General features: G+C 40.9%; 1 protein-coding gene across 1 annotated transcript in view; it reads right to left on the reverse strand.

Moving 5' to 3' along the window:
• CNTNAP2 (contactin associated protein 2) overlaps positions 1 to 22858 on the reverse strand; it is a 2761105-nt gene that overhangs the window by 771057 nt on the left and 1967190 nt on the right. The window contains exon 11 of the mRNA XM_085631546.1: positions 8043 to 8149. Within this exon, the coding sequence (XP_085487672.1) occupies positions 8043 to 8149 (107 nt within the window). The remainder of the gene's footprint in view (positions 1 to 8042; positions 8150 to 22858) is intronic.

Genomic DNA, 22858 nt, shown 5'->3' on the forward strand with positions numbered 1-22858 from the left:
TCCTCCAGATGGATTATATCCAGATGGAACGATGTCGAGGATTCAAATATGTTCTCGTAGTTGTCTGTGCTCTTTCCCGTTGGACAGAAGCCTACCCGGTTTCAGACTACACTGCCCCGACTACTGCCAAACAGTTAGTTCGAGAATTCTTCCCACGGTACGGTTTACCACGTGTTGTCTACTCAGATAACGGCCAGCCGTTCTCCTCCGAACTGATGAAACACGTTTCCCTTTTGTTAGGCTACCAATGGAAATTCCACTGTGTCCGACATCCCGAGGCAGCAGGTCTCGTGGAACGCCATAATCAAACTCTGAAAATTAGATTGTCAAAAATATGTAGAGAAAAAGGTGTCGATTGGATAGTAGCTTTACCAGTTGCGCTCTTTTACATGAGAATGGTAGCACATTCTCGAACAGGGCTATCCCCGTACGAGGTGATCTTCGGTAGACCACCAAATATGTGGGGGACGCCTATACCTCGCAAAATTACTGATGTTGACTGTAATATGCTGACAGATTACCTGGCTTCCTTGATGTCTGCACTACAATCTTGTCGTTCACAGGTAGCTGCAGCTTTTCCCGATAATACTGAGGTGAAGCCCCATGACGTGGTTCCGGGCGACCTGGTTCTGGTCCGGAATTTCGACCGGAAGACCCAACTGGAGCCTAGGTGGAAGTCGCCGAAGCTTGTTCTGCTAACCACAAGGACAGCCGTGAAGATCGAGGGACGTAAAGGGTGGTTGCACTCGAGTCATATCAAGAAATTTTATGGACTACCATCTAGTGTGAACGCTCAACCCTGCATTCCCTCACAGACAGACTCTAAGCTTCCCTTGGTTGAGCCGTCAAAAACGGAACTTTATAAACTAAAATTAAGGTCTAGCAAGTCAGACAATTTGATTGTTTAAGTCCTCTCCAAGGTGAATCGGTTGAATTTGTCTCTGACATGTATCCTCTAGACCGGAATAGAGAAAGAAATCAACAGATGCAGCTTAAAAAGCATGCGTATTGTAAATCACTTCGTAGTCATTGCACAGTAACATTATTAATTTTGTTTTTTCTAAGTCTTCTGATCATCATTTCCAGCATACTATTACACATGTATTACCCTATTCTTAAACGTGCTTACAATGTAACTGCAGAACATTCTTTTAGCGAATTACCTCTGCATGAGTTGTCCTATAGATTTGCGCTGCGCAACAACACATTCATTAGTATGTTACATCATTCCCATCAGACCAGCAATGCCACAAATTGTTGGATATGTGGCCGACTCCCTCCCTATCAGAACTATAAGGGAGTTTTGCCTCTCTTTCCCTATCCGTTTACACACAATGGCTCCTGTGGAGCATGGTTTAGTTTGATTAATTCCCTAGATTCAAATTCCGCAGTTTATCAAGACAACTGGGTATGGGGAAACCTGAACCTAGTTTTGCTTAAAGTCTGCTACCCTAACAAGGAGGGACTTCCCAAAAGAACAGGAACTGATTTAGAAAATGAAGTATATGGATTAGGTAATTTTACACTTAACCTCATGATCCTGAACGTTGAATCTGAAGCTACACCAATCTTGCCCGCCATGTCAGTATTCCCAGTAAAAGGGGAATTATGTATAAGAAAGAATGGTTCCATACACATGGGCCATAGTAAATGCACCACTGTAATAAAATTCAGTGATCAAGGCAAGTCTACATTTAGAGCTTCCCATCATTCCTACTTCATATGTGGCCAGACCGCATATATATGTCTACCTCTAGATTGGGATGGTACCTGTTACATAGCATTCCTTCTACCACCTGTTTTCCTAGCTCCTCCTGATTATCACAGAAATACCCATTTAGTACACAATAGACAGCAGAGAGATCTCCCAATTGTCGATTACACTGAAACGGCATGGGAGCAATACACAGATTTCAATAAAGGTTTCTTTCCCTATATAGGTACAGTCACTAATAGTAAGCTGATACGTAGATTAACTAGAACCCTTGAAGCAGTAATGAACGAGACTACTTCCGCCTTAGGCAATTTAACAGAAGAGCAGTCTGCTATGCGGATTGTTGTGCTTCAAAATCGTCTTGTCCTTGACGTCATCCTGGCCGATAGGGGTGGAGCTTGTAGGGTCATCGGATCAAGTTGCTGCATTTTTATACCAGAAAATTCGCCGTCAGTATATAAAGCCATAACCCGCCTTCATAAGATTATAAGCCAGATACACCAGAGCCCAGGCACCTGGACTTGGTCCGGTTGGTTTTGGGGCGTGTTGTCCACCTGGGGATGGAGGATCCTATCCTTCCTAGGTATTGGCTTCCTTATACTATTCAGTTGCTGCTTATGTCTACAATGTGGGCCAGCGATTTGCGGCCTGTGTGCCACATCGTGTATCCCACCTTCAAGTTTTCATCCAAGATCCCGGAAGAAGAACAAATGATGCTATATGAACAGATCGATGGATTGATGAAGATCGATATCTCCTGAGGGTCCGTAGGGGACAAGGAGGGAATGAGGAAATATGAATTTTGTGATCAGTTATGTCCCCTATCGTAGACCCCAACGGCTCCATGTGCATGCTATAAGTACATGTATGTTCCCTCCAGTTCCAGTTTTGAAGACGCAAATATATGTGCATCCACCGTCAACATGTCCTCTTTCAGATCCGCCATGAATGGATCAGATATTCCATTCCTAAGTATGAAAGGCCACCGACTTTATGTGGTTCACTTTCCACATTTTACAGATTCAGGCGAGTGGGCCCAGAATTCTGTCATCAAGTCTTTTCCTGCCTTCTGTCTCTGAAAGCTCCAGTCTGAGCCTGCATCTGTATCCATGAACTTTGTCCTACTCCCTGCGCGGCTAACGGTGCCTGATCCAGCCTGTTGCCTGCCAAAAACTGTATTTCACCTTCAAGATTATCTGCTCCGCTCCTCATCCGATGCATTCCTGTCTAGTAGTTTAGGTAAACATTCCTCCAGCTACCGTGCAAAGGGCCAGGCCTCGCTATCCACATGCAAATAATTCATAGCCCCGTTACCATGGAATATTCCTACCCCCTCGCATCTCATGTAGACACTTAGACGCTTGTACACGCACTAACAGTCAGTATAGAATAGATTCTATCCTAGAGACCTTTCCTTTTGGATAACATAGTTCTTTAAACATAGGATATTAGATATGATTTGGGATTAGGTTGACATGAACCCCAGACTTCTGTCTCCACATGTAGAGCTAAATGTCAAAGTCCCCTTCACCCTCTAGTTGCACGTCAATCACACGTCATGCGGCTGCGCGCGCATCTCTGCTAAATATTTCTGCTGACACTACAGGATTCTCTTATGGATCCACCCACTTGTGACCTCATGTATAATGACGTTTACTAAGTTACGCCTATATGTACGCCTCTATTAGTTACGTATGCACATTTTATCTGTATTATCAGCTGTTACGCCTCTTGCATCTGTTACACTGTAATGCATTTCCTATAAAACTAATTATCTGTCAATAATGTATGCCCTTCCTTCCTGAACTTTCGTGGTGATGGAATAGAAGCCTGCAATTCGAATTGTATTTCCTTTGTCAAGGAATAAAGCCTTTAGAACCTCTAATACCACGGATTCTGCCTCTTATATTTACTGAGTTATTCTTATTAGATTTTACCGCATAAAAAATAGTACCGGTAATGAAATATTTACCACAACACAAACATGTGAGTTCTAATTAAACTAGGAGATGGGAAGTTCCTGTCCTGGAGAATTCCAACAACTATGGGGCTTAAACAGGGATGCGTCCTGGCGCCGACACTTTTTAACTTGTTTATGTCTGATTTATCCTCTGAACTTGACTCTTGCAACTCGCATGCGCCAAACTTAAGAGGGCTGCCACTCTCAACCTGCTGTATGCAGATGATCTCGTGCTGGTTAGTCGAACCCCCATCGGCCTTCAACACCTATTGGACACAACTAGCAGATATTCAGTAAACAACGGTTTAACCATCAATTATGAAAAAATCAAGATAATGAGGTTTCACCCAAGAAAGGAAACTTCCAACTTCCGCTGGCACATGGCTAACTCAATAATAGAAGTAGTCGAACAATACAAATATCTAGGAGTGATAATGGACAATAAGGGCACTTACAACCCACACAAAGACATCATCAAAAGAAGAGGTAAATCTATTGCGGCAGCAATGAGAACCATTAAGAATAAAATTACTGGCACAAACCTTACTCCTTTTTTAAAAGTTTGTCAAGCTCAGCTCATTCTGGCAATCACTTATGGGAGCAAGTGCCCGAGGGAAGAGATGAGGCCATATTAGATAGCACTGTTTCAAGAGCGGCCAGAATGATCTTCAATTTACCTAAGTACGTCCCGTCATCCCTAATAAGGTTGGAACTCGGCATACAGTGCCAAGAAATAGCCCACAAAAGAGCTTACAAAAAGAGCTGGTACAGGATTAAAAATGCCAAAGAAACATCTCTGAATTCCTACCTATGGAACGAAATACATCAAAAGAAAGACTGTGCAGCTAGGAGCTATTTGACAGCATCAAAAGAGCGTTTAGGCTTGGACGAACTTTGGGCGGCCCCGGGGTCTTACCACTCCTTTGAACAAATTGTAAATAAGACAGTGAAAAACCTATCCCTAGTAGAAGATAAGGCGGCACTCACAGAAAGAACTCACCGATGGTTTACTGTGCAAAGCTACGTTAAGCCCTCTCTGCAACCTTACATAGGGGTAGGTTTCAACTGGAGGAAGAAAGAAAAATACCTCCACTTTCGAATGGGCATCCTACCAGCATTGCTGCATCTTCCCCCATGGAAACGACTGCCAGTCCAGACAACTTGTAGTTTATGCGAGGAAGCCAACAAAAGTGTATTGCACCTTCTGTGTATTTGCAGAGAACTAGAAGTCAAAAGACGTCAGCTACTGATGCCTTCTTTTGTAAGCAAGGGGATAAGAACCTGCAGAGAAGCTGTGATGGTATGCGTCGGAGGAGGAGACGTTCAGTTCGCATGCCGTTTTGTGCAATTTATGGAAGCGGCAGGGAAGAAACTCTTTCGCCCTCGACCGGTATGTTTTACCAATGCAGCAAAAAGTCCTCTTTATTGGCGGATCCTCTTCTGGATGACACAGGCATTAGCAAATCAGTCATCAGCAATTTACAGTGGCAGCAGGCCAAAAAGCAACTGATTACTGTTCCGTTATCCCCTTCCAGGAACAGTGTTTTGTCATCAATTTTTTAGCTTTTTAGATTATTCCCCCACTCAAAAATTCCCTAGAATTCTAAAAATCCGTTTTACACTGAAAGGTTGTAACCCTTTACCATTGTACTGCATCATACGACAACTATGGACAACAGCCAGTATAATGCATGGATGTTTTATGAGACTTTTTTTTATATCTGTCAATGCATTTTACCAAAGGACTGAATATCAATTTTTGATATTTGTTTCATTGATGCTAATACTAGGAATCGTAGTGTATTAAATGCTATTTTTAACCTGTTTAAATTGTGAATCCTGCTGCTTTAATTCTTCTTTTATGGATTTGTATAGGTTTTAATTAACCAGGCAATAAATAAAATTACTTACTTACTAATAAAGAAATATATATTTTTTTAAATAAATGCATATTTTTCTAGGTTCATAATCTTTGTCCCCAGGTATTTTACTAATTAAGTTTAAACATTTAGAACCAGTAAAAAATGAAAAAAGTCCTCTTTTCACAATAATGGTGAGATATTGAGGACCTTCACCTGTTTTGCAAAGCTCATGTGCTATAATTTTTTTTTTAACTGAGTTTTATACAGCGCAAACTTGACCCGAAGGTATCGGGTATCAGAGCGCTTGACATAGCACCAGTTGTGTTACATGAGGACACATTAATTTTTGTTAGGCCCGGGGAGATTAAGTGATTTGCCCAGAATCACAGGATGTTCAGTGTCATTGTCGAGACTCGAACACAGTTCCCCAGATTTCGAGGTCGACCGCCCTAGCCGTTAGGCAAACTCCTCTCTATCAGTGCCAGTTACAACTCTTTTTAGACAGTGGGTTACTTCAGGGGCAGCTCTTCCATGTGAGCAGAGGAACTTCGCACCACAGGCCCCAGAGTTGAAAAATAAAATGGTACTAAATTTTATTTAATACCATTTTATTTTTCAGCAACCCATCCCGAACTAAGTGTCAGGATGGGGCAGGGCCAGTGCTTCCAAGTGGCAGCAGCAGGGAGCTGTGTGCTTTAAAATGAGCATGTCTCTTCAGCCGACCGTCTTAGGATGGCCAGCCAGACATGCGCATTTTAAAGTTCTTAGACAGCTGGGTTAGAGAAAGCGCAGGCCTCCCGTGCTCTTGAGAGCACTGAGAGAGGCTGCTCTATCTAATCCTGGCACTGCTCTTGTGCTGTGAGCTGAGCGCCAGAATTATGTAGTGCAGTTTACTGCGTCCGGAGCTTCAAGAAGACACCCGAGGGAGAAGGACGTCGCGCTGCAAGTTAGGAAGATAAGTCTGTTTTATTTATTTGTTTGTGCCCCCCCACCCCGCTCCACCACCCTTGGTAAAAGCCACCTGCCATTGGTTTAGTTATATTTTGGAATGACTAGTGCGTTTTGTCACATTTTGGCTATTTTCACGAACCAGAAAATTGAAAGATCAAAATCCCGTGTTCAAAACAATCAACACATTCTGTAAGGGTTTGATTTAGGTCTGGCGTGATAGTGCAGTTGTCTGCCAGATGTACTATTACATTTTTTTTAAATATACATAAAATGCGATTTGGCTCCCTTCGAAAGGCTCTATTATTCTCGGTCCTAATGCTACTGTCTGTTTGAGTATCATTCCACCTCTCAACAAGGGCTTCCACTGAAACTAATGAGTAGTTAGTTACCTGTAAGCTAAAAGAGTGCTCAACCAGAAGCATTGAACTATTTCTCAACTGTAGGGGAACTGACCAGTGTTAGATATTTTCAAATGAAAATTCAATTATTCAACTTCAAGTAAAGCTCAACTAATTGGAGCTTTAATTGAGCCTGATCAGTTTGACATTAATTGAACCTAGCCATCTAATCAAACTAATCTTTGAGTACTCAATGAAACTACACTTACTAAAAAGCACCCTAATTAGTAATATCATTTACAACAGACCCACCTTAGGTTTAGTTCAGCATTAGTTTAAAAAAGTGCTCATTTAGTTTGAGCTTTTTTTATGGCATTTAAAATTATATTAATCATGTTGCCACATTAATAGTTAGTGAGTGCTCAACTTGTTTTTACAGGAGACATCTTAAAAGTACAATAATTTATTGTTATTAAAACATTCACATTCAATTTTTTAGCTTGTTAATGGAAACTATACAAAAAGCCCTCCCTTTTTACTACAATCCACAGTTTTAGAAAACCCAGCAGGCTAGGCTTCAATGTGATAAAAACATTTGTGCCTACATTTCATGTAATCACTATTTGTGAATGCTTGCAATTACGTGTTGACAGTTCAACGTTTGACAAGTTGGCTTTGCTAGTGCTCCTTATAATATAAAGCGCCACTGTGGATTAAATTTGAACGTTTAAATACATGTAAAATTGGCTTGGCGCTAGGACTTAACATCCCTCAGACGTTCACGAATGAATATTTAGAATGTGGGTCCGCCTACCTGTCCGCTAGCAATACATATTGGACATGCTTTGCTTTATTTTGTTCTTCCTCTTAATACAAACACAAAATGTGGTGAATGCTTTATAAAAAATTTAAAGTCTTCAACTGTAATTAGAGATTATTATTATTGGTAAGTTCATAAGGTTTTTAACAACCAATATTTAAGGAATTTGAAATAAAGAGCTCTTATATATATTGTTTAAGTCCAAACCTGCATTGTATAAAAATAACAGGCGCACATTGTTTCTAGCCAAGCTCTTCATCACTACGAAAATCGACCCATTAACTCCTCTTTGACACCGGGTTCTCTCCGTGTGTGTTTGCATTTCAAACTTCCTCGCTCATTTCCCCAGGTCCCTTCACTCCAAAACAAACCGAACGTTAATCAAATTCGTACTCACAGTTATGGCAAGTTGCCCCCGAATATCCGGTTCCCTCACAGTTGCATTTGAAGCTGTTCCATGTCTGTGTACATATGCCACCATGCTCACAGTGGTTTGGAACACATCTGTTGTGATTAGAGAAAACAGCACAGGAGAGACATAAAGACTGTTAAAGACACGCTGTCTTGTTTTTAGAAATCAATAACCAACTGCCAATTTACATCGGCATCAACATGAAATCCTGTTAGTGCAAACTAAATCACACAAGGCATGACAGAATAACAGTTGTCATGCAAAACACTAAATGTTTTCGAATTCAGGTGGGAATCGTTTTAAAATATCAGGAAGCAATTCTGTGAACTGAAATTCACCATCAATTATTGTTTATAAAGTTCAATTGCAAAGATAAAAACGGTAACACAAACACACACACAAGCTGATCGTTTAGAGTAATGTATTTGACAAAGAAACCTGATTTGATAGGATAGGGTCATGAAATATAAGATATCTAGTTTGAAATTTACGTTCGTAACTGCGTGTGTAAACGTTCTCAGCAATATTTTAGCTACAAATCTAACAAATCGCGGATAGAATTGCATTTCTTCTGGGTTCGTCTGTATTTCCAAAAGTCTATTTATTAGTCTGGCAGTTTCGAAAGTTTACACTTCTTATTATAGTGCAAAAACCAACCCAAAACACTTGTTTAGATTGCTTTTTAAAGGTACATTTATCAAACGTAAATGATCAATATGCATCTAAACTGAAAGCCATGGATTATAGAGTAAAAATTGAGTAAAAGACCATGCAGTTCACAGTGTGACATTTAAAGTTGTATGTGTCATATATCTAAGAACATGTTTTAATGGTGACAAGCTACATATCACGCACAGGAACTAGCATCATGCGTTAACCGTTTAGTAACTAACTGATGGGTTTGCTCAAAGTGGCAGTTATATTTATCAGTAGAAATATTACAGCAACATTACATAACTTCACCAAAGCGACATATCACTTTGTAGACCAGGTTTGTCATTCTGATCATGGATAATCAGTAACTGCCATATTCTGAGGAATTTAGTATATCAGTGGTGGAAGGGATGCAATTATCGTTTCCATTGTGCAAGTAGAGGGGCACGCATTTCTGGAAAAGAGTGCATTTTTCACTCAACCAGAACAACCGGCCAGTCACCCCAGATCAACATTTCATTTTTCCTAAAGCTTGGTAAGGCATTACTACATTACATTACAGGTTCAAGTTCAAAAGCAAGTTTATTGAGGCAATATTCCATAAAACATCATAATAACATATTGATAATCCATAAAATCATATAAATATATAAAATACTAAAATACTTTGAATTTGATTTAACTACCGTTAACAAAATTCGAGCTAACCACATAATTAGCTGTAAGTTATGTTGTAAGATGTCTCAACAAAGTTAAATATTTTATATAAATAGGTTTTAAAAATAGCTTACAAATTTCTAAAAGAAAACGACCTTTTTTCTACATGGACGGTGGTATATTTGGCATTGAATTAACAGGGACATAAACTTTCCCTTGCATGGAAATTCACACCTAACTTTGGTATGCCATAGATTGCATCCTAGACAGCACTTGAACACTCCAAAACATAACTTGGGAACTGGTAATTCATAAATATAAGTGAACATTTTTTCTTTCTCCAAGGCTTTTACTGTAAAATCAATAGAGGGGGTTGATGCTAAATATTACAAATATTTTTCTAATGAGATTTTTAGTGCCTAGACAATATGATTATTCTTGACTTCATTTAATGTCTTTAATAATTATATAGCCAACTTTGTTTGGTTAGTTTGGCCTTCTTTCCAACACAAATGAGACCATTTATTCTGCTATTCATTTACTAAAAGTGTGTTCATGAAGCTTTCTGTAGTTTCTTGTGAGTAGGGGTGGGCGAAGAATTCCGCTCCACCGGCTGAGTTTGTGGAGTTTTGCACACTCCAGGTTTCTCACAGAGCGCGAAGTTCTGCAAAACTCCTCGAAGTGACGTGGAGCAGAATTTTTTCTTTCAAGCAGATCACCAATGTTAAGGTGGCAAGAGCTCGCGAGAAGCAAATCACGCGCTAGACCTCCTGGTGAGATTTCCCAATGCTGGTGGTCACGGGAGGTCGCGATAGCTCACATTAGGTCGCGAGCACTCGTGTTGAGAAATCTACTGCTCACATTGAGGATGCTGCTGCTCGAGTATAACATCTACTCGAGCCACAGAATGAAGCAGAGCCCTCTTGCGCTGAGCGTAGTGTTGTTTGCGCTGATTTAATAATGCGGGACAAACCTCCGGCGCTAACAATCAGTGAAAGCAGTGCTACTTGCCATACTCCGCTCCTCGCGTAACTCCGCGTAGCGCGGCAGAGTTTTTGCATCACTTTGCATACTTTTGCAGAGCAGAATTCTGCAAACTCGGCCCAGGCTTACTTGTGAGTAAGCAATGGCGGAACCCTTTTCGCTACTGATGAACTCCGTAGAGCTGTGACGTAAGTGTTACAGCAGAATGCAATGAAGGCTGGTTTAGAATGCTGAGTTCACACTTGCACGCACACAAATAAAGATGTGTAATACTAAGCTCCGTGTGGCATAGTTATTGGCGGGTACCCAGGTTTGGGAGGATGCTACAAATGGCAAAAAGATAGGGTATAAGTAACCTGAAGATCAACAGTGCTCTCCCAGAGAGTTTGCTGTGGTCCAAGCAAACTACTTGTGCATGCCATGTGTGTTGTCATCGTCAAAGTATGGAACCGTCGCTTAATGCATGTGGAGTGAAAGCACAACTAGAGCGTCTGTGAAGCAGATGAAGGAAACAAAGGCATTGCAGAGAATCTGCATGTTGTTGGCTGTGAACCAGCTGGTTAGGCCATACATAAAAGTACCGCGCTGCCATGCAAGATAAAGTTATATGTTATATGAAGCATTAACTCTGAAGGTAGACACAAACAGGTTTTCAAAGAGCAGCCCCATTTATTTACTGAAAAATTGCACAATAACGCTGTGAACAGAAAAAGCAAATTGATGTTTAGAAAAGAAGAAATAATTAACTTGCTGACCCATTAAAGAGAGTCATCATACCACTGCACTCGGTGAAGTAGCTTGAGGAGAAGTGCTTGGGGTTGTACTTACAGAGCAGTAAATACCCAAAGCGGCGTGCCACCAATGACTGAGGTTCAGAACAGTGCTACAGAAGAAGAGTGGAAGAACAGCAAGGTGTTCAGAATAGTGAAAAGTTGTTTTTCCGATGGAGACCAAGAAGAAAGTAATTTTTCTAGGTATCATTAAAGAAGATCCAGAGGCCAGTACATCACACGGCGTAACAGATATTTTGCTTAAACCAATTCATAGTGATCCCCAAGCTGTGTCATTAAGTTCCATGCTGGTCAACAATGCTGCTGCGTTCCTGAAACCACCACCACCTTTTGACACCACCTAAAAGCAAAATGTTGGTGATAGATGGATTGTTTGGATAGAGACACTTGATGATTTCATTGATACACTTGAAGAAACTGATAACAAAAAGATTATCAAGTATTTCAAAAATATTGGTGGTGATGGTGTAAAGGAAGTCATAAAGAAAATGCTGCAAACTGACGAAGACGTCACATACCGTCAAGTTGATCGTCATCTAAATCATAATCAAACAGTTCTTCTGTATCATTATCAAGTGAAAATGAAGAAAATGGTTGTGCCATGTCAATGATACCTCAGAAAAGCATGTGCATGTTTGACTGGCCGCATGTGAAGAAAAATGTCTATCAAGGGAAAGTCGACATGGAAAAACACCAAAGTCATTCAAATATTGTCCGAAGAATACACTGAAAGCAAAGGGTTGTTCGATACCTTTCCTTATCGACAGTGGTGCTTTGATAAACATTACGCCTGAGAAGTATAATGAATTGTCTCCATTACTGCAACTTATACCATCGAAAACCAAAGTGTATACATGGCTGCATCGATGTCCTTAAAAAGTCAAGGTTCATTTGTAGCGAACATGAAACACAAGAAAAGGAAGGTGCAAGCACCAAATCGTGTGCTTCAATGTACAGCGTAAATAGGCTGTCTACTCAGTTTCAGCACAGCTGCTGAAATAGAACTGATTTCCGTTAACTACAACATGAATGCTTACCATGAAATAGTAAGTCAATTCCCTTTTTGTTTCATGGTTTTGGAAAAAGTAAGACTATGAAATTAAAGTTGCATATTAATGAGGACAACAGTCTTGTTGCTCAAAGGGATAGAACACATTTCTTTTCATTTACAAGAAGCTGTTAAAAAAGAACTTGAATTGGTACCTAAGCATGATGTCATTGAGCATCCTACTGATCCAATGCCATAGGTTTCTCCTATAGAGGTAGTGCCCAAAAAGGGCAGTGAAGGAACTGTACACATATGCGCTGACATACGTCAGGCAAACAAGGCAATTGAACGAGGACCACATCCATCTCCACACATTGCCGACATCATAACACAATTATATGGTGCCAAGATTTTCTCTCGCCCTGATTTGAATAAAGGATATTATCAGTTGGAAATCAAAGAAAATTGCAGCTATATTACAACGTTTTCCAAACATGTTTGTCTGTTTTGATGCAAAAGACTTAATTTGGGTGTGTCATCGTCTGCAAAACTTTTTCAGGATGTCATTCGACGACGTATCATACAGCCTGTCACGAATGTGCGCATAGAAGCGAAGACATATTGGTTGTCAGTGCTACACAAAAAGAGCACGATAAAGAGGTCACCCAAGTATGTTGTTTACTTGCTGATGCAGGTTTGACTATGAATGTAGATATGTGAGCTCCGTAAGACAAAGTTAAAATGTATTGGCTGTATCTTTTCTGATGGGGGTATACCACCCGATCCTGCTACAGTACACACGCTGACAAATGCTGATCCCCACAAGATGTTTCTATGGTGCAGTTACAATTGGCATTCCTGGTTGACTGAAGTATACACCGGTGCCATGAAGGAACCACCACTCTAGTCAGGGTAAGCTAAGTACTCATTAAGAGATAGCCTGTGCTCACCCTCTGGTAGCTTGGCACAGAGCAGTCAGGCTTATCTAACTAGGCAATGTGTAAAGTATTTGTGCAATACACACACACAGTAACACAATGAATACACCACAAAAAGACACCACACAGGTTTATAAAAATGGAGTATTATATCATAAACAAAACAAGACCAAAACTACAAAATTTCAATAAGTAGAAGTTGAGATATTGAATTTAAAAGATTAAATGCAGTAAAGCGCTTAGAAGCAAGTAGTGCTAAAAAGGTTCCTTTAGTATGCACTGGACCGGAGCAAAGTCAGCGTTCAGGCTGACCCCAATGGAGCACTGACCGGCTACAGGACCCTTGCAAGCCCTGGTGAACAAAGTACCTTAACTGGTCGCAAGCAACGAGATGCGTTGATGTCAAGTCCCACAGCTGCAGGATGCATGGTATTCCGTCCAAGACAGCTGAAGCCAATGTCAATTTCATTGTAAAATCAAACGCTCCAGCTGCCATTTCATTAGCCCAGATTATCCCTCCGTGAGCCATGATAGTGGCATGCTAAAGTTGAAAGATATAATTATACACTCGACATCTCACCAATAATGGTGAATATCAAAAATACAAAAATGTCGAAGATGAACTGTTCTTAACTAAGGAAGGAGTTCTTCTGCAAAAGGTGAGAATTCTGATTATGGATATGATTGAAGTGGCACATGAAGGACATCATTGAATCACTGTCACAAAACAAGCTCTCTGAGACCGAGTCTGGCTTCCTTATCTTGAGGAGGATTGAAACAGAATTAAAGGCCTATCATCTATGCATCAGCCTTTCTACAAAAGTTACTCAAAACACCTTGTCACATGTCAGAACTCCCAAAGTATGCATGGGAGAGAGTAGCCATTGACTTTTTCAATCCACTTGACAATGGACATCACCTGATGGCAATCATGGACAGATACTCACGATTTCCATTAGTGGAAGATGTCTCATCTACAACTCGGTATCGAGTCATATGGTGTTCCAGCCATATTGAAATCTAACAATTGTCAGTCTTTTAACAGTCATGAGTTCAAAGATTTCTTGGAGCATATGAATATAAAGCATCAGAAGAGCACACCTCAATGGCCGCGGGCGAACTGACTTATTGAGCGCTTTATGAGCACACTAAAGAAAGCAGTGCAGTGTGCTACTCTTGAGAAGCACTAATTAAAAACTGTGTTAAACTCCACCCTAAGAGCCTATCCTTCAACACCTTACTCAACCACAGTGAAAGCCCTGTGACATTGATGTTCGGGATAGCAGTGACAACCAAGTTACCTCTATGGGCCAATCAAAGAGAGAAAAATTGGACAGAAACTTGTGAGAAGGCCTTGGTTCATAAATACAAGATGAAAGTGTCTACTGACAAAAGATGACAGGAAAAGAACATCGTCTTTCAGAAAGGAGACTGAGCGCTCGCACGCAAAATGTTGAAAAGAAAATCTGATACTCCATTTGATGAAGAAACTTTTCATGTGGTGTCTACCAAGGGACACGTGGTGACTGGCCAGTGCCCTGGGAAGCCTGTTACCAGAGACTCTTCTCATTTTTGGCATTTATCTCATCGTTCGTCAGATCTACATGTTAAAAGATGAACTGGGTCTGAAGCATCAGTGACTGCTGTTCCCTCTACACTTTCGACGCAGCTCCTGACCATTGATGGTGACAGTTTCCAATGACAAGATCAGGTCGACCAATCAAAGCACAAGAAAGATTCATTGAAGAGATTTAAAAGTACATATATATATTTTGTAAGAAATGACATTTTTTATTTAACAAAGGGGGAGATGTAGTGTCTTGCGAGTTACCAATGACGGAAAGCTGTGACATAAGTGTTAGAGCAAAATGCAAATAAGGCTGGTTTAGAATGTTGAGTTTGTAGTTACACGCACACAAATAAAGACATGTAATACTAAGTTCCATGAGTGGCGTATTTAGTGGAGGGTACCTAGGACACACCACTTTCTATACAAATACCCGCCCGTTCAGCCCATGATGCATGGTTCAAATTGCATCATATGCTCTGAAGAACCGATCCAATTGGTTGATTTAATATTCATGTTAACAATCTCTATATATTCCCAAGGAACATTTGGATCTAGAAACAACATTTTGAAACAGATAAAACCATTGGCTGAACGTTTCTTACGTATGCTTTGAGCGACAGTACCAAAGAATACTCGGCCTCCCATACTGGTGGTTGAATGTTTCTAAAGTCTGAGCTGTCAGTAACACCCTGACCATCAATAAATTAAGGTGTTTTCTCCAGCTTAGGTTTCTAGGAACTCAATAGGCCAGAGTAACAATAACAGTTCGTAGTCATAGTCAATTTTATAGTATGGGTATTGAAAACCTTTACAAACTTCTGAAAAGAGATAAAAATATACAGCATACAATGATAAAACCATAGGATTAAAACAAGCATCATTAAATACAAGCAGAGAGGATTCAGCTGAACCTTTTTTTTAAAAGTAGATAACAATGCAGTCAGAGCACATAGCGAAATAAACCTTTGGGCATAGAAAAAACAGTGTGCAAAATACGTAGAACACAGACCTGTTGTGAAGTGATAGATCTACAGAAAACAGGCAGAGAAGATTCCGCTCAACCATATTTTTAAGGGTAGTGCAAGTAACAGATCAAATTTTTATGCATAGATTATAAAGCAAAGTGCAAAATACACAGAACACAGGCCTGTTGTTGAACAACAGATCTGCAAATGGTATCAAATGAAAACAGGTCACAAACGTGTCTTGCTCAAAGTCAGACCTAATACAGTCCAGGTAGTGCACATTTAGATCAAACCAATACAAAGAATGGTGATTGTCAGGGAAATATTGTAACAACACTGGCCTATGCCCAAACCCAGGGAGTAGAGCAGTAGATTGGATCATTTTAGAATTATTATGAGCAGCAAATATAGATGGTTGAGTTCATTGTGCAAAATGTACAGATGATGTAGCTGAACCCGGCCCATGTGCACCGAGCTGTGCCAGCTGCTATATAACTGATCCTAAGCTATAGCGTGAAGGACATAGCATTGTTATATCTGACATGCAGTGATGGGTGATGCAATGGAACAAGAAATACAACATTTAAAAATGTATTACCATGGTACTGGTGGAACTGACAATGTCCAGTTTGGTCACAACCATCCGGAGAAACTTAACAATTTTGACATTTAGTAATGGATTTGATGGATTCAGGCTGGCAATAGCTGCCTGCTAGAAGGTGTGAACTCATAGCCGAATGAAATCAGCACAGAGAAGAATCCTCCTTCGCTGCAGCAATCGAGAGCAGATACATAGGATATGGATTAAGGATTCCTTTCCTTGTCTGCATAAGTGTCAACTTGTGTCATAGGGAACTGAGCGGCACTAGGCCGGGAAGTGAGCACCAAAATTCAACTAGCCCATAATGCCACGATCCTTGCCTTAATCCATATAGGGTATGTGCAGGAAATGTTCTGCTGCTTGGTGGAAGAATAGTGTATAACTGACCATGCATGGGAGCGTTTGGTTAACGCGGACAGGTCCTCCATTTTTTATTCCGTGGATGTTGTTAGATTCTTAAAAACCTGGTGATATAGGTGTTTGCTCTAGGCCTTATACAGTACTCAGAGAGTAACAATAAGAGCTAAACTCCTGCACTACCTTGTCTTCAAGATTACCATTTAAAACTTTGATTCTTTCTTACCAAATGCTAATAATATTTTTGCTTTTTCAATATTAAGGCTGTATGCCTATTGCTGTAAAGTTTACTGATATTAGATTATCTGCATATAGAAGGCAGGAAATGTTAACATACCATTTTTTCAGTGAAAAAGATTGATATTCTTTCAATAAGGTTTGTAAATCTGTAACATAAAAGCCAAAAAGGGATGGTGCCAATACACATGCTTGCTAAAGTCCTTTCTCAATGTTTATTCTTCTTGAAGGTGTCCTGTATGATTTAGCTTTAGTTGTGTCCAGTTTTATATCTACGATGCTTGAATGAGTGATAGCAGACCCTTGGTGATTGTCCAGTTAGTTAGCATTTGCCAAATGCTTCCGTGCTCCACTGAAACAAATGGTGTTTAAAAATCCATGAAACAACAATATAACCTACCATTTGTCTCTATTTATTTCTGAATTAATGACCAAAGGGCAAAGCTGTGTTTCATCGTAGAGTGGGCCTCACGGATCCATCCTTGATTAACTCGTAAATAATTAGCATGTTTAATCTATTCATCCAAGTGTTGCAGAAGAAACTTTGCAAAACCTTTTGAAGGTATATCCATTAGACTCATCATTCTGTATACTTGGCATACTACAATCACCTTTGTTATACATGCAAGTTCTCCACGATGTTGGAACTTGTCTGGTTTAGATCCACCCACCAGTCTATATTAATCTTTATTGTTACCGTCGGGAGATTATCTGGATCTGAAGCTATACTTCCTTTAAGGGTTGATATTATATTTTTTTGTTCATGACACTCTTAATTTCAAAGTCTGAAATAAGGTTCTTTTTAGATCCCTCATATAACCTGTTTAAGTGAACAGCCCAAGACTCTTCTGCAATTGTACATAAAGGCGAACCTGTGGTTGTAGTCACATACCATTTGTCAATTTCCAGACTCTTTTCTGATTCCTTTCATTTATAGCTTCCATCATTATTTCATATTGCTTTATAAAAAATGATTCTTTCGTGTTCTTTTTGACTCGCATAGTCCATTTTTAAGCATTTCAGTTTCAACATATCTACAATACTCTCTCCTTTTTTTGTATCTTTTCCATTTGGTGAACTCTTCTTTTTTAGCTTTTGGGAGGATGGAACATAAACTATTTTTTCGAATTTTGGGGTACATTTGTTTTACATTATTCATTATGTAATGAAATGTCTAGGCATGTGAGTACATTATTCATAATGATGGAAAGTCAGATTAATGTATTCTCATTTCACCCAACATCATTTCTGTACTGCTGGTTTATTTGATAAACTGATAAAAGGTGGATGTTACCATGTTCTAATCTAGTTGTGAGTCTTCTTGGGTTTTCAGCAGATAGGGTAATACTCTATTAGATATAGATTATTCTTTGGCCCCAAACTGCAAGTGATGTCTTCCAGAGTTATTCACATTCTAGGGTTATTCCGATCTGTACGTTTTCATGCTTGAGATTTTGTTCATTACTCAACTTATTTCAGTTATTCTTAAACTTCTGATCCCAAACTTTTTTTATTTGAGGAGTGTTGGACTTGGCCCTCTCTGCATTGTCCTCCCCAAACATTTTCCCTTCAACCTCCTATTTTCTCAACCCGTTTCTGTTGACTTTGGGGACTCTTTGCACTTTAACACTGCTGAACAATGTTAAAGTGCCTATGCTCTCTCCTTTAAACATGGTACCATTGGTTTACACCCAATTAGCATATTTAATTCACTTGCTAATTTCTAGTAAAGAGTCACACTACATGTACCCAGGGCCTCTAAATTAGATGCTACCAGCGGACCTGTTCCACCTATTACTACTCACTTAAGCAGCCCTTTAAAAATGTCTCAGGTCCAAACCTTCCTTTTTAGCACATATAGGTCACCCTGGGGTAGGCTCTAAACAGCATACAGGGCAGGGTGCAGTGTATGTGTATTTAAAAAGTTGGACTTGTAATTTTACCTTATACATGTTCTGGTAGTGAAACTCTTAAATTCATTTTTCACTGCTGCAAGTCCTCCATCTCCCATATGATGACATTCGGTTACATTTATTTAGTGATAACTTTCTATTGGGAGATGGAGGAAATAATAAGATTGGTGTTCAAAGAGTTGTAATGAAAAACCCTCTTGAATGGTAAAGTCTTTGCGAGTCTTGAGAGCAGTTCCAGGGGGATAACACTCTGGTGGGGGAGTGCACGCACATGAGGTGTTTCTCCGGCCGTTTCAGGCCAGTCAAACTTCTGATGCAAGGTGAACCTTTCTCCAGCCCCAGCTACGTTGCTGGGCTGGAGAAAGCAGGAACAGGCTCCCAGGGAGTGCAAAATTGTAGTGCTCAGACCAGAATCATGATTGGCAGCAGTGCAGTCTCGGAGCCTGTCCCAGAATCAGGAAGAGCAGGATGGAGCGGACTGGGGAGGCGGCGGTTTATTTAATTTTGTTTTTTGTCGTTCCCCCCACCCCCCCCAAGTGCCCACCTACCCCGCAGTTCCCTCCTTCGGCTCGCTGCGCCACTTTGGCAGGGGACGGGCCGTGACTGTCGGCATGTTTTTGTCCTAACCATTTGATGCCTGTAACCTGTTCCTGGCTCACATGACTAGATGTAAATGGCCTTAGTTTCTTCCTCCTAGACAGCCTCACAATGAAGAGTCTAGGTGTTGGCAAGAGGGACCATCTCTGGCAGGACAAGGGGAGGCTGTCACCTACCACACTTGGAATTCAATGCGGCTGTCTCAGCACAGGCACACAAAGGATTTCACACTAGCCTATTGTGCCCCCAGACAGACTGAGACCAGGGCAGGGATGCAGAAAATTCCAAACGCCTTTGTAAGGGGAATCTCCAGAAGCTTCTTGCACTTTAAAGTAGGCATCAGATATAAAAAGAGGATCCTCAGACCCACTTTTCTGAACACTTTTGGACCTGTGAAAGACTCAGAAGAAGGACTGCTGTGCTGCTCTGCTACAAAGATTGCCCTGCTGCCTTGTTGTCTGATTGAGGACTGGACTTTCATCTTGAACCAACGATCCCAAGAGTGACTCCAAGGGCTTGTTGGCTGGCCTCAGAGACAGAAAAGTCTCCAACCATCTTGACCCCTGCACCTGGACTCTGCCTGCTGTGAGTCCTAACCTGCCAACTAGTTCACCTCCATTCCTGTAGCTCTGGAACTTGGGCAAAAAGGTGCTCTGCCAGCCCAGCTATGGTCTTTATCAAATCTGATGCAGTCCAGTGCAAACCTGATGCAGCTCTTTGCAGTGCCTCATCGGAACTGACGAAGTGCGATGCACCCGTGACGCAAGTCAACTTCACAGCAATGGAAGCTCAACAGAACCACCACTGAGTGACCCATCCTTGATGGGAGACCTCACAGTTCCTCATCCAGTCCTTGCTTCTCATCTAAACAGCCGCAGCACGATGCACCCTCGTCCATCACTCCACTGGACTGCAACTGTGCGGCGCAAGACTACACAACCAAGCCCTAAGGTACATTTCTCAGTAGGACTTATTTGGTCCCTGTATCTGGCCCATGCTCCATAGCAGTCCGCCTGACTTCTGACTTCATCCTGATCTAGCACGACCAGATATCCACACTTGGCACTTTATGCTTTTAAGCACTATTTTTTACCTAAGCTGTTTAAATTGCAGATCTCCTGCTCTAATATTTGGATTTTTATTGTTTTGGTGTCAAATAATTTATTATATTTTACTGTTTTCTTTCAAAATTGGTTTGTGATTTTTCTTTAGTTGCATTTTGCTTTATCACTGTTTGTGTGCTGCATAAATACTTTACACATTGCCTCCAAGTTAAGCCTGAATGCTTTTGTGCCAAGCTACCAGAGGGTTAAGAACAGGTTGATTTGGCATTTTCTTGTTTCACCCTGAAGAGAATTATGGTTGATGCTTGAGTAGGATATTACTCCCCTCAACCAGTAGCCCAATTTTCTACGAGGAGTCACATACTTTGGTGTCCCACAGGAGGGTGGTTGGCCCTAAAGCAAAGCCTTCATGATAATTCAAGATCAGATTTACATTACTAGACACCATTTTTCACTCCTTGGTTTTATTTCTGATCTTCCAGCTAAAATAGTGTCTGAGGCGGAGGTTTATGAAATTGTTGTAAAAGGCACAAAGAAAGAGACCTCGGTTATTTCTCGCCCATATAAAGATTCAACTAAGCTAACGGTATTTAGATTAGCTGAAGGATAAGGATAATGTTGGGATTTGTTTCAGCATGTTTAAAAGTTGTTATTCTAATGATGTTATTGTATTCCATTCCTTTAGATGTCCACATATAGATCTAAATTATTTTGCACGATCATTTGAGGTTATCGTTGTATTTTTATTGTTGTGGGAGCTGACTGAGTTCCCTGCTCACAAGATGACATTTGATTTCTTTATCACAGCTACTTTTGTAATACTCTATGACATTCCATTTCAGCAATGTTTGATTTCTTTGGGGGTGTTTCCGTTTTCTACACTGACTTCTTACGTTCTGAAGGCACTTTCACCTTTACCTTATCTCTTTTGACTTTTTGTCATTCGTTTTGCATAACATGCTCTGGAGAATTATTAATTGGAGCCATTTACCTGGAAAACATAAGGAACAAAAAAGCCAGAGCCACGAGTTCTGGAAGCCCACAAGCGTAACCATGCTTGCCCTAACAACAAATTTGCCTGAACTATGCACAAGCGTGGTTAAGGTAAATGCGCTCTAGTGTTCAGAGTGGGCAGGGAAAGAGGAGCTGTGGGAAGCAGTGCGCTACTGCACCATCCTTTAGTTTTTCACACCATCCTTTAGTAATATATTTGCGACAGCATGCCCAAAATGGCATGACCACCTATACATACCCCATAAATAAGACTAATTTCCAGAATATTCTTTGCAGTTCTCTACAGGCCTTGCACTGCTCTGGCTGCAACAGGGAAATCAATGCGAGGTACAGGTGGGCTTGTGGGGGGTTGCCAGTTACATGATACCAACACTATCCCTGTATGCCAGGACACATTTCTGACCACTTCCTTAACAAAGGGCCTCACCCTGTGCTGAACATGCCAGGAAGCCAGAAGGCTGATAAATTGATTTCTTTCCTGGTGTTCTGACATAAAACCCAATCAGTTTCATAGGACACAATCTTCACTCTGCCCCAGCCCTTCTGGCTACTCACTAGCAACTTCCTATTGAAGATCTCATTTCACAAAAGTCTGGCCCAGCTCTGTTAGCAGGTGGGAATGTGTTCTTAGGCAGTGACGGTGAAATGTCAATCAAAGCCCATACATCCTCACCCACCTCCTACCGGTGCTTCGACGCTACAGGGATGAGTGCTGAAGCGGGGTCACCACTACCCACTGGGAATGATTTTCAGAACACCTTCCCTTTTCTCTGTAAGTGTCTTTCTGGCACAACTTAAAGGGACTGCAAAGTACCGATTACAAGAAATTGCCCACAGAAGATGATTGGGAAAGTTGCAGCAATAAAACTGACAATTATGAATCAAAAAAGAGAACGAAACACCACATTTTAGCAGCATGACGAGTCAAGTCAGAAGAAAGACCGAGAACAAGACACTAATAAAAACAAATTAAAGAGGGAACATTCAAACCCATGAAAAAACTGTGCAGACCAATACAAGGAGACATTTTACCTGCGCAGTCTGAGGCATTCTGTAATACTACAAGGAATGATCTCGTCACACACGCATGTAACACAACTCGCGAGTCATTGCACCTCATTGTACTTACCAGTTGTCACACCCCAGCCTGTCAATAATCTGCAGTGCTATGCTGTGACTTCAGCCAGTGCCAGTGTCCGTCCCGAGCAATAAACGCAGCCAACATCACTTAGAATAGAGCACACCTGCTGTGTGCCAATCAGTCCTGGTGCCGATTATGCCGAAATCAGAGCTGCACACCCAAACTCTTCCACAGCCCACTCCCTCAGCTTCCATTATGCAATCAGGAAGCCTAAAAGTAGTGTGAAGAAAAGGGAGTGCTCCAATTGTTGCCACCCACTACTCTGTCTTGAGAAAGGCCAGCCCTGCCCCTTACCATTCATTTCAATAGAGCACTGCTAAAATCGCCGGG

Source organism: Triturus cristatus, chromosome 10 (genome assembly GCF_964204655.1).
Source record: "Triturus cristatus chromosome 10, aTriCri1.1, whole genome shotgun sequence".
Lineage (NCBI taxonomy): Eukaryota > Metazoa > Chordata > Amphibia > Caudata > Salamandridae > Triturus > Triturus cristatus.